At 40.8% G+C, this 12,176-nt stretch overlaps 1 protein-coding gene across 2 annotated transcripts in view; it reads right to left on the bottom strand.

The window, feature by feature from the left end:
- Positions 1 to 884: 884 nt before the first annotated feature.
- Positions 885 to 12,176, bottom strand: part of Col8a1 (collagen type VIII alpha 1 chain) — a 127,667-nt gene continuing 116,375 nt past the window's right edge. Inside the window, exons 3-4 of one of the 2 annotated variants that reach the window (XM_090347402.1) lie at positions 9,337 to 9,667; positions 885 to 5,130 (exon numbers count right to left, since the gene is read on the bottom strand). In XM_090347402.1, the coding sequence (XP_090203528.1) occupies positions 3,227 to 5,130; positions 9,337 to 9,664 (2,232 nt within the window). In that variant the 5' untranslated portion in view covers positions 9,665 to 9,667 and the 3' untranslated portion in view covers positions 885 to 3,226. Of the gene's footprint in view, positions 5,134 to 9,336; positions 9,668 to 12,176 lie in introns of both variants that reach the window. The other variant, XM_090347392.1, reaches the window with a different exon arrangement.

Raw genomic sequence — 12,176 nt, forward strand, 5'->3', positions numbered from 1 at the left:
TAATAGGAGAAGAGAGATCTATAGCATTTTTTTATAATGTCTTTGACAGATGCAGTGACTAATATTTGTTCTTCTTAACTGTATTGATTTTTAGCTGGGCATGAGTTTTCCAGAATACATACATAAATTTCTTACTTATTTTGCAGATTATTGAGGTGAAGTGGCTTATTTGGTCAATATATGTGGGAGGGAAAGATCTAAGTAGCTGCTGGGTTGAGTTATTATTGTTTGTTTTGTTTTTTGTCAGTTGTGGGTCTTGAACTCTGGGCCTGAGTGCTATCCCTGAGCTCTTCAGCTCAAGGCTAGTGGTCTACCACTTTGAGACACAGCACTACTTCCAGTTTCCTGGTGGTTAGTTGGAGATAAGAGTCTCACGGACTTTTTTTCCCTAGGCTGGCTTTGAACTGCAATCCTCAGATCTCAGCCTCTTGAGTAGCTAGGATTACAGGCATGAGCCACCAGGGCCCAGCTTTGGTTAAATTTTTTAAGAACAAAACCCCTGTTCTTGCCTTTCCTACCTTTTTACTGGCTAAAATATAATTGTGATGGCTATCGTCTGCTATGAAGAGAAGGGCAACACACTTGAGATGGAAAAGCAGCAAGACAGTAAATGATCTCTGGGGTTCTGATGAAGTTCCCATAGGAGTCCTAGATTATGTATGCTCAGGCTTGTGATGTCAAAGATGAGCAAAATGTCTGGCTTAAGCGGTGATTATTTTAGACTTCTGGTTTAGCAGCTAAATAGTAAATGAGGGATTTTGTTTGAAAAAATGTATAATGTCAACTTATAATGTCAACTAAGTGACAAAAAAACAAGAAGAGACATATTTTTAAAGATATTTAATAACTTTTTTCAAATCAGTACAAAAATTTCAGTACAAAAATGATTTGCCATTGAGTCTCAAATCTATCATGGAAACTCAAACAAGTTAGCAGTCTGTTCACCATTCATTGCATTCGGCAAATATTTGAGGACAATCACCCTTTATAGACATTCTTTTCCCCTGAAGGATATCACTCTGCATTAAAATTCTGTTTAAATAAGAGCAATGCCAGTTTGGTCCATTTCACATGGAAATGTTCTAGTTAGTTTTTAATTAAATGGTGATCCTAATACTATCTTTAGACTTTAGAATATATAGTTGTTTTATCTACTTTCACAACAATGTGTTAACATGATGTACAACATTCAAAAGGGAAACAAGTACATAGATAATTATTTAAAACTCTTTTTTTAAATTAAATGAAGTATCATTTAGCTCTGAGATTAGCACCATTGTAGAATACACAGTATCTGGCATGATTTTTGCTCCTATTACATCTAAAAGTTAGAAGCATATGCCTGATAATATACATAAACACATACACACATATATAGGCAATTGAATAACAACCAATAAATAAGTTGGAAGATATTTTTAGAGTGAAATTTGATTTTGGCTAGAGCTAATTTCTCTCTTGTTTGATGGAAATTAAAAGTTCATACATGTACAGTGACATATTATTTTATAAATCAGGTTGCCTGGCTTGGTTCCATGCCATTTCAATGTAACTCTTTAACAGAAGGAGCCCACTGAATCTGTGTTACCTTCATAGTCGCCAGCCCCAAAGCAGGACTCTTAAGACCAACCCAAAGGATATCTGGCCACAGTGATGCTGTTTACCTTGAAAATAAAGGATGGGTAAGTCATCTTTTTGATGGTGAGAGTACTTTGTATAACTAGCAGTAAGAAAACTGTTAGTGATGAAATAATTTGTCTTAAAAACGGAGAAGAAATGGTGCTTATATATTGGAGAAAGAAACATATAAGACCAAGAAAAGGCTTTCTCTAATTCAGACTTGACATCAGTCCATTTCCATGTGCTTTTGTATAATATTTAATTCATGTATTTCTCCATTTATATGTACATTTTTCTCATGCTTTTAACTTTTGAGAAAAAATACGTAAGGTTTGATCACCATAGCGTCCTAGTAGTCTTTGCTCAAAGCAACAAGCTAATAGAAGAGTTTAAATAGTTGGTGGTTTGGGCAGTGTATCTATCTAAGACCTGGCAAGAAATATCTCTCGCTTTCAAACTCATTTTGGTTATTGATTTGTTCTTACCCCGGGCTGCTGTTCCTCTTTGGCCTCTTCCTTAGGCCACTGCAAAGAAGGACTTTCCTACAATTGTGGCACTCACAGCTAGAAGTAGCATATTTGGTTTTTAAATTTCAAACCTCATAATTATTTTAATGCAAATTTATTTTCCTCTGTCATTTGAATTTCTTCTCAAATAAATTTTGCAAATTGACTTTGTAAGCTCAGATGACACTGGTAGATTTCTTTGAAATTCACAGCTAGTGCAAAAAAAAAATCTCCATGTTTGAAACCTCTTTTTGTTTGTTATGGGGGGAGGACAGAAAGAAATACTTAATTCATGTAAACATAATTGATAACTGCTATTAATATCAATTGGATTGTTATTGGAGGAAGAGTGTTTTCTCTCTCATAATTTCCAGATGTTTTATTGGTTAAACTGGATGTATAGATTACACAGAAGAAAGAAGAAAAAAAAAACACAATTGAGGATAAATGTATTAATTTGTTGGTATCTCCCAGGATGGTTGTCAACTGCTGTGTACTCTGTCTTAGGCCTTACACCAGCCTCTCGCCCAGTGTCCCACCTAGGGAGGAAAACTATCCCTTATGCTAGAAAGGACTGCCATGGTAACCCAGGATCCCCTATCACTGGAGCAGTTACACTAAACTCTCCTACAACATTCCGTGGCAAAGACAGAGTGGAAACTATGCAAGCAGGTATGACATATAATTGCTATTGTTTCTTTGAGTCATATTCTTAAATACTTTAAAGGAAACAATATGCATGTTATACTCATCAGCTGTGATCTTTCAGACTGACATATTTTAGCTGATCTGATCTGAATGAGTGGGTCATCATGGAAGAATACAACAAACAGTTGATGAGATTCCAGTGGGTGTAACACAAGTGTGAAAACTTGATGAATAAATCGATCCTATAATTTTCAGGTACATGCTGCTGTGCATAGTATGAATATACATCTTGGTTGTTTTTTTTTTTTTAACAAGGTATACCAAATTTTCACTTAAATAAAAGTTTCCAACTACATAGTTTTGAAGCCATCACGTTTTCCATTTGGATGTTTGGTGCATCATGTTCTTCTTTTCTCGTATTAAATCTCTTCTTCTTTCTTCTCTCTAAATGTTTACATCGGATACAATAAATATCCTGAAAAGGAGGAGTGGACGTACTGCCCAGCGTACAGTCCCGCAGCCTGTTCTGAAGGCATCTGGATGAACACCCTGTCTCCGGGTCTGAGCAGCAGCACAGCGCTCCCAGATGCCTGGTCCAGAAAGCCCTTTTTGTACTCATCGTAAGTGTACATCATGGGCTCGTTGTTCTTGAACAGGGCAACCCACACGTTGCCCCCCTTGCAGTGGACGTGGTATGCAAAGTAGTAGACACCGGGGATCTCACACGTGAAGATGCCGGTCTGCGGGTTGTAGTTCTGTCTGCCATTGTAGAGCAGCTTGTCGAACTTCACGGGAGCTCCCACCGGTGGGAAAGGTGTGGTCAGCTCAGCGGTGAATGCAGGCATTTCATAAGGCCCTCCGTTCTTTCCTTTCTTAGCCCCATAGGCGTGCGGGGGTTTCAAGCCATCGATTCCCGGCCCCATATCTGGCAGATACTCTCCTTGGGGTGGTGGGGTAGGGGGCATCACTGCTGGGGGTCCTGGGGGCCCTGGAGGCCCTGGAGGCCCAGGAAGGCCAGGTTGACCTTGAGGCCCAAGGAGACCGGGCTTCCCTGGAGGACCATGAAGTCCTGCCACTCCTGGCTTCCCCACCCCCGGGAACCCAGGGGGTCCTGGCAGGCCTGGTTCTCCTTTGGGTCCTGGAATCCCAGGGGGGCCGATAGGACCACTGGGGCCCGCAATCCCCGGTATACCTTGGGGGCCCTGGAGACCCTGGTCCCCGGGAATGCCCGGTTCTCCCTTGGGTCCGAGCAGCCCCGGAATACCTGGAAGACCTGGCAGTCCTTTGTGCCCAGCTTCTCCCTTGGGTCCTATGGGACCTGGCAAACCCCTCATGCCTGGGGGTCCAACTTCACCGAGGAAACCTGGCTTTCCTGGGAAGCCTTGGAGCCCTGGCTCACCCTTGGGACCTGGGGGCCCCTGCGGCCCCACAACTCCACCTTCTCCTTTGGGTCCAGGGAAACCAATGGCACCTGGAGGGCCCATGGGACCTGGGATTCCAGGAAGGCCTGGCTCTCCTGGAGGACCCCCCATGCCAGGAGCACCTACAGGTCCTTTCTCCCCTCTTGGTCCAAGAGCCCCAGGAATACCGCCCACGCCCCGGTCACCTTTGGGCCCTGGGAAGCCTGGCTTCCCAACCCCTGGCAGGCCCGGAGGTCCAGGCAACCCTGGCAGTCCTTGCTCCCCTTTGCCACCGGGAAATCCGGGCTGGCCAGGGATCCCGTCCTGGCCTGGCTTTCCAACCCCAGGTATCCCAGGTGGTCCTTGAACTCCCGGTATTCCAATAGGGCCTTGTGGGCCAGGTTCTCCTGGCGGCCCTGGCTTCCCCAGGGGGCCCTGAGGACCCGGGAAACCCGCCACCCCGGGTTTTCCTACTCCTGGAAGCCCAACGGGGCCTGGGGGGCCGTGCATGCCCGGAGGACCCTTGAGACCTGGCAAACCTGGCATCCCAAATCCCTTCTCGCCCTTAGGCCCCTGAAGGCCCGGGGGTCCTGGAGGTCCTTTGGGTCCGCGTTCACCCTTCGCTCCGGGTTGTCCTGGCAGTCCTGGCCCACCTGGCTTTCCGATGCCAGGAAGCCCGTGAGGCCCCGGCGGTCCTTGTGGTCCTGGGACCCCCATAGGCCCGGTTTCCCCTTTGGGTCCAATTTCGCCTTTTGCCCCAGGCATGCCCATGGCGCCTGGCTTCCCTGGCATTCCAGGCATACCCGGCTTTCCAACTCCTGGATAGCCCTGTGGTCCCGGCTTTCCTTTGATTCCAGGTATCCCATGGCCCGGTAAGCCCGGGGGCCCAGGTGGTCCTCTCGGGCCAGGTTCTCCACGGGGACCTTGTTCTCCTCGCAAACTGGCTAATGGTATTTCTGCTGGGAAAGGAGCAAAGGAAACAGATTAGGGAAGGAAGAAAGACAGAGGTATTCTTCATACCAAGACAGTTTTGCTTTTAGTCCCGATACCTTTACTGACCTTTATTAATCAAGAAGGAAAGGCTAGGGCATTTTCTTCTAGGGCCGAATGATATCTGCACTTAAAGGAAAACCAAGCTGCCAATTTCTTGGGTATATTTTCGGTATCGTTTTGAGATCTGATATGTGCAGCTGCTTCTATCATTACTAAGCTAAAAAAATAATGAAGAACCATTTTCAAGTATAAAACTTTCATTCTGGGGATTTGTCAAGTTCTAAAGTTGCCTATAAGACCCTGACTCAGGGCTAAAGATTGGTATTCTCACCTATTTGTTCTAAGTGTCTGTGTATTTTAAACAATGTATATTTCAAACAATTGGAGTCATTCTTTTATTATTTTTATCTTTTGCCAGTCGTGGGGCTTGAACTCAGAGTCTGAGTGCTGCCTTTGGGCTTTCTCAAGGCTACACCTCTACCACTTGAGCCCCACAGCACCACTTCCAGCTTTTTCTATGTATGTGGGACAGAGGAATGCACTCTACCACTAGGTCACACTCCCGGCTGGAGTCATTCTTTTTCTACTTTAAAGTTACAGTGTATTCCCCCCCCCCCCGGTATTTTTGTTATTATTTAAATTTTTTATGTAAATTGACAAATTGTAGTTGTGTATACTTCTGGGTTGCAAAGTAATGGTATTTTTTTTTAGTACAATGTGGAACAATTAAATCAAATGAATTAACGTATCTATCACTTTGTTATTTTTGTTCTGAAAACATTTGAAATCACATCCAACACCCCTATCAACTATATTAACTTCAGAGAACAACACAAGATAAAACAAAGTCATGTTCTTCTTGTGAAATTGAGACCCTATACCCTCCCATCATTGTCTCCCATCATTCTGTAACACCATTCTTTCCTTTGCTTCTGTGAGTTCTGATTACTATAGGTTCCACATGTAAGCGAGAACACGCGGTATTTGTCTTGGTGCTGGCTGATTTTATTCTTAATAGAATAATTTAGGATTAAATAATATTTTCTCATGTGCTGAAATACTATATAATGTGAGTGATGAAAGTCATTATGTAGACTTTGGAAGGAAGGAAAGAATTATATTTTCTATGTGGCTGGATAACATCTTTCTACTAGTCTCCTAGGGTCAATAGATTTGCTTAATTATTTTAATATGTTGGAGGATTCCCAAACTTCAAATATTACTTCCTTAACAAATCATTTATCACATTAAAATTGTATTTTAGCAGAAGTGACATATATTTTAGGGTAATAATCAGTTTGTCTTTTTTTTTTGTGGGTTATGGGACTTGAACTCAGCTTGGGTGCTGTCCCTGAACTTTTCAGCTCAAGGCTACACCCTACCCTTGAGCCAAGCCCCACTTCCTGTTTTCTAGAGGTTAATTGGAGATAAGAGTCTCAGGTCCTTTTGTGCCTTGGCTGGCTTTGAACCTTGATCCTCAGATCTCAGCCTCCTGAGTAGCTAGGATTACAGGTGTGAGCCACCACACCCGACAATAATCAGTTTTAAAAGGGAAAAAAATAATTGGTTTAGTAGCAGTAAGCTCTGCTTGTTTTCCTAGGGTTGGTATGAAATTTAGGCGGGGTTATTTAGGCCATTAGTCTCTCAAGCCATCGGCTTGTTTATCTTCACAGCAAGAATAAAATAGCCCCACTACAACATGAGAGAAGAGATATGAAATGTATTACAGTTTTTAAAATTGTTACTGAAATACAAGGCATATATATTAAATGATGCCATGTCTTCACAAATAAACACAGCTCTGAATCTCACTCATTACTGAGGATAACTTGGTACACAAAAAAATATGGTCCCAAAGTTTAACTATTAGTAGCATCATAAGTCTGACCACTGTACTCTTTTGTAGTGTCACTGTCAGGGAACAAAAAGGAAACATAAAACAGACCTCCTGTTTCATAGACCTCATTTGCTTTTCAAATAGAAGCATCAGCCAGTTACAGAAGGTATCCAAAGCAACCCATTCAAGAAAAGAGAAAGAAAAAGAAAGGCCGAAATGCACCCCTGAGCAGCCCACCAAATCATAAAGAAAATTTGCTATACACTCTTATTTCAACCAACATTATTATAGGACCATGAAATCATGTTATTTCAAAGCAGTCATTTGTACAGGTGTATGAGAAAGGGTCCAATCTTTATCCCACTAAGTGGTACAGGCTGGCCTCAAATGTGTGATCTCTCAGCTTCTTAGGTGCTGATATTACAGGTATGTACCACCACACTCATTGGTCAGGAATTCTTGTTGTCTACTACAGGTCCTGGAACATCCACTGAGGATCTATTGAACAGCTGGTTGAAACAACTCAAAGATTCCAGGGTTGAGTAAGTTTATTGAGCATTGTTTACCTCATGTCAAAGAGTGACTCAACATTATTCTAAATTTGAAGAAAAATTGGGTCAGGGAGTTTAATGACTAAATCTCTCTCATTTCTTGAATTTAGGCATCTATCTTCTCATTGCAAAATGTGCTATTTTTTTTATGTTTGTTTGTTTGTTTTTGTTTTGTAGGTATAGATGTTGGTCCTGGTCTCTGTTCTTGAGATTTTTTTGTTCTTTTGTTTTTTGCGTTTTGTTTTGTTTTATTTTTTTGCCAGTCCTCAGTTTTGAACTCAGGGCCTGAACACTGTCTTTGAGGCTAGAACTCTACCACTTGAGCCACAGTACTACTTTCAGCTTTTTTTTTACGTAAACGATACTGAGGAATTGAACCCCAGTCTTCGTTCCTGCTAGGCAAGCACTACCAGTAGGCCAAACTCCAGACCCTGTTCTTGAGCTTTATACTCAAGGCTTTTGCTCAAGGCTACTCCTCCTAACACTTAATCCACAACTTTATTGCCACATTTCTAACTCTTTTGTTTTTCTTGGTAATTTATTGGAGATACTAGTCTCACAGACTTTCCTGCCTGGGCTGGCCTCCAACTACGATCCTCAGATCCCAGCCTTCAGGCTATATCAGATTACAGCACGAGTCCCAAATCTAGTTTTGCCACAGAGATTGAGTTTCCTGCTGTGGTGAGAATTGGTGGACCTGACCTTTACTCTCTCCAATGTGACAGCACCTCTGAAGCTCCTTGTTTTTCTACAAATGTTGCTTCTCTGAGAACTGCAGATAAGTCAGCTGAATTTATAGGAAAATGTCTTAAAGTGATATATACTTTATAGGTGTTGCATCACTAATGGTCAGCTGATGGAGGTTCAGAACTATAATTCTAGCTACTCCAGAGGCAGTGAGGGTAAAGACTGGGTCAAAGGCAGCGCAAAAAGAAAAGTTCAGAAATACTATCTCAAGATAACATAAACAAAGAAAAAGGAAACAAGACAGAAGGCATGATGTGTGGTAGAATGCAAGTCTAGCAAGCACAAGGCCTTGAGTTCAAATTTCAGTACCACTTCCCCCCACCCACACACAAAGACAAATTAAAGGTAAAAGGGAAGGAGAGAAAAGAGGGAATTAGAGAGGGAGAGAAGGAGTAGAGAGAAGAAAAGAGGGAAGGTAAGAGGACGTAAGTGGGAATTTCTTCAAGTGTTCTTTCAGGATGGAAAGTACTATTTAGGCTGTGCTGAGTTACATGTCATGATTTATGTGTATTATATCAAGATTTTTATTTTACTCCATCAGGTTCTTACACCATTGTTTCCTTTATTCAGAAGACTTAACTTGTCATCGTTTAAAAAAAAATCAATTCTTTATCCTTCAGTATCAGGCCCAGAGTCAGATCCAAAATAGATGTACACTAGATAATTGCTGAATATCTGAATAAATAAAATAATATGTCAGATCCAAAATAGATGTACACTAGAAAACTGCTGAATATCTGAATAAATAAAATAATGTATAAGGCAAGAGGGTATGGCTAAATATATTTTGTTTCCTCTAATACTGGTTAAAAAAATCAAAGCAAAGCATAAAAATGTAAAATAACTTTTTGTGTGATGCTGGGGACAGAGGACAGGTTTTCTGTATTTTTTTTTTGACTTGAACTTTTCAAGAACTGAGTTTGGGAAATAACAAATTTAAAACAAAAGTTTCCAAATGTAGTTTTTTCCACCACCTCCATAATTTAGGTGGCTGGAGAGCTCTGGTTTGTAGCAGCATGCACATGTGGAGTTACCTTTGCCTTTCTTGGGAACCATTTCCTTGCCCATTCTTGGTGCTGGTTGAATTTCCTTCATATATTGGGGCAGATGTGGATACTCTTTCCCATATTGCATATGAGGCAGCTCTTTGCCCATGGCAAGGCCATCTTTGCCCAAGGGCATGTGAGGTACTTGCTGGCCCAAGGGTTGGTACTGTGGAATTTGCGGTGGCATCTGAGGAGGAATTTGAGGTGACAGTGGCTTGATTCCATAATAGGCACCAGCCTGAATGAACCTGACAGAGGTCAGGCCAGTGACAAGCAGCACTGCCAGCAGCTGTTGGAGGCCAGGCAACACAGCCATCACCTGTGGAGAAAGGAATGCAGCATCTTGGTGAAACCCAGTAGGCCCAGGGACTGGCATCTATTTAGATACAGGAAAGAGAACAGTGTGGCACATACAGTCTTTGTTATCAGAACTTGATGGGTACAATGCAAATGAAATGAAGATGCTCCCTTTTAATTTAAAAACAAACAAGCATACAAATCAAAGACTAGGGTATATCAGATGACAATGACTGGTAAGAAGGCAGGCTATAACACAGACTCCCAGACGTCTCTAAATATCACTTCTACTCTTTCCCTGTAGTTTTAGAACCTTGAATCCAGCTGCGAATCAAGCAACCCAAGGATTTAAATAGAGGATGGCTGTGCTCCCTCCTTCCTTCTTGGTTGAAATGCTGACCTGTTGCTTGGGAATGTTCTAGGCATTTTGGAAGAGAAAGTTGTACCTTGAGGATATAACAGCAATAAGCTAGAGATTCTTCTATTTGGAAGAAAGATTCCATCTTCCAAATGCCTTTGGAATGGCTTTATATAGTAATAAATAAACATACATGTAACTGTACAATCAACGTGTGTAACCAGAAGAAATGTACATAAATAAACCGTACAATAGAAACTCCACCAAAAACATCCGTAGAAGTGCTCTGAATTTGTTCTATGTGATAGTTCCAAAATGTTGTTTTACTTTGTATTTTGGTAATACTGTGTTTTGGACTCAAAGCTTTGTCATTACTAGTCAAACACTTTATTGCTTGATGCTATGCATTCAAGCCTTTTTGTTGTTGTTGTTCTGGTTCTTTCTTAATGCCTTTTTTTAACCTTGGCCAGCCTAGGCTACTATAGCTGAGATGACAGGCATGTCACAACTACGCCCCAGATTTTTCTATTGATATGAGTCTCACCAATTTGACATAGACTCTGGGTCATGGCAATCGCTGCTTCCTGAGGCCCTGGGATTTGAGTTATGAGACATCTGCAATAAGGCCCCAAATATCACTTACACAATCATTATCACAAGTATATACTTTTCTTTCTTCTGCTTAAATACTCATTAGTCATTTGTTTAGAATTTGATTAACTGGACCTGGAGTTCATTGCAGTTTATCTTGAAACTTTTATGAAAGAATCTGCAAAATAAATTAGTTGTGTAAATAAGATAGAGGGAGATGTTTAACTATCTACAAGACTAGACTGTTTCTAATCCCTTTAATATCACTCTGTTCAAATCAGGGGGTCAACAGAATAAATGGGGTGTATCTGTTCATAAGAACTAGCTTGAGAAGACCTTTGGAAATATCCTGTGGATGAAGATCTAAGTCCAGGGAAGTGCAGTGTGGGAAAGTGCACACTAGAGGGCAGTATTCCCCACTTCTACCCCTTTGTAGCCACATGGGCCTTAGAGGTTGAGCACTGCATACCTTAATAAGGAAGGGAGCGGGAGAGATGGAGGAAAGGATAGGGAAAGACAGAGGAAAGAAAAGAGAGAAAAAGGAATTCAAAATCAAAATCTTTAATGTAAGTATCTTCTGGAACACTTTGAGAACTATTTCTGCCTATAAGCAATTTAATTTCCATTTTCTGGGAAGTTTGTTTTCTTTACTTCTGCTTCACTGAATTCTGGACCATGGCTTTCCACTTCTTAGAAAATATGCATTGAATTTGTGACATCCTATTCAAGGGTAATGCCAAGAGTGTGAACAGCCCACAGAAGGACTGGTTAATAAAAAACACCTAAGAAAATAGTTAATAAAAAACACCTAAGAAAATAGTTAATATGAATCTCTACCACAAAATCCATTGCTCTCCAACTTTTCTAAATAAACTAATCTTTTTTTTTCTCCTTCAGGGAAAAAAAGTGAAGAAACATTTGTTAGACAAATGATTTATAAAATGTTCTTCATTTCATAAATCAGAGTACTCTTAAAGAACTGTTTATTTCAAGTATATTTAAACTAGTACACATGCTGGCAAATTAGGAGCAGATAGAAAGCTGATATTTTCTATTTCTCTAGGAATGCATGTTGTAAATCATTTGGAAGAATTAACAAAAATTAATATTGATTTATACTCACTAATAGTCAAACTTATTTTAGGTGGAAGAAAAATATCTAACCTATTCAACAATCATTTATTATTTTTTATCAGAAATAATACAAGATCCACCCAGGTATTACAAAGAGGAATATAAAAGTAGCACTTTTATGACTGATGGGGAAAAAAGCAAATGAACAAAAACAGAAAGCTCTTCTCTTTCAAGAATAAACTTTTCTTATTGCCACCCCATATTTTCCCAGAGACTGTGACTGTCCAATATAATTTATAACCCTTTAAAACACAAATTGTAGCTTGCACATATTGTTTTTAAGTAAAAATTGCTACTTAGGCTTATTTTTTTATTCAATTATACATAGCTTAACAATCCCTTCATTTTTTTTTTTTTTGCCAATCCTGGGGCTTGAACTGAGGGCCTGGGCACAGTTGTTGGGCTTTCTCAAGGCTAGAGCTCTACCACTTGAGCCACAGCACCATTT

The sequence above is a fragment of the Megascapheus bottae genome, chromosome 1, assembly GCF_031878675.1.
Source record: "Megascapheus bottae isolate mThoBot1 chromosome 1, mThoBot2.hap1, whole genome shotgun sequence".
Classification (NCBI taxonomy): domain Eukaryota; kingdom Metazoa; phylum Chordata; class Mammalia; order Rodentia; family Geomyidae; genus Megascapheus; species Megascapheus bottae.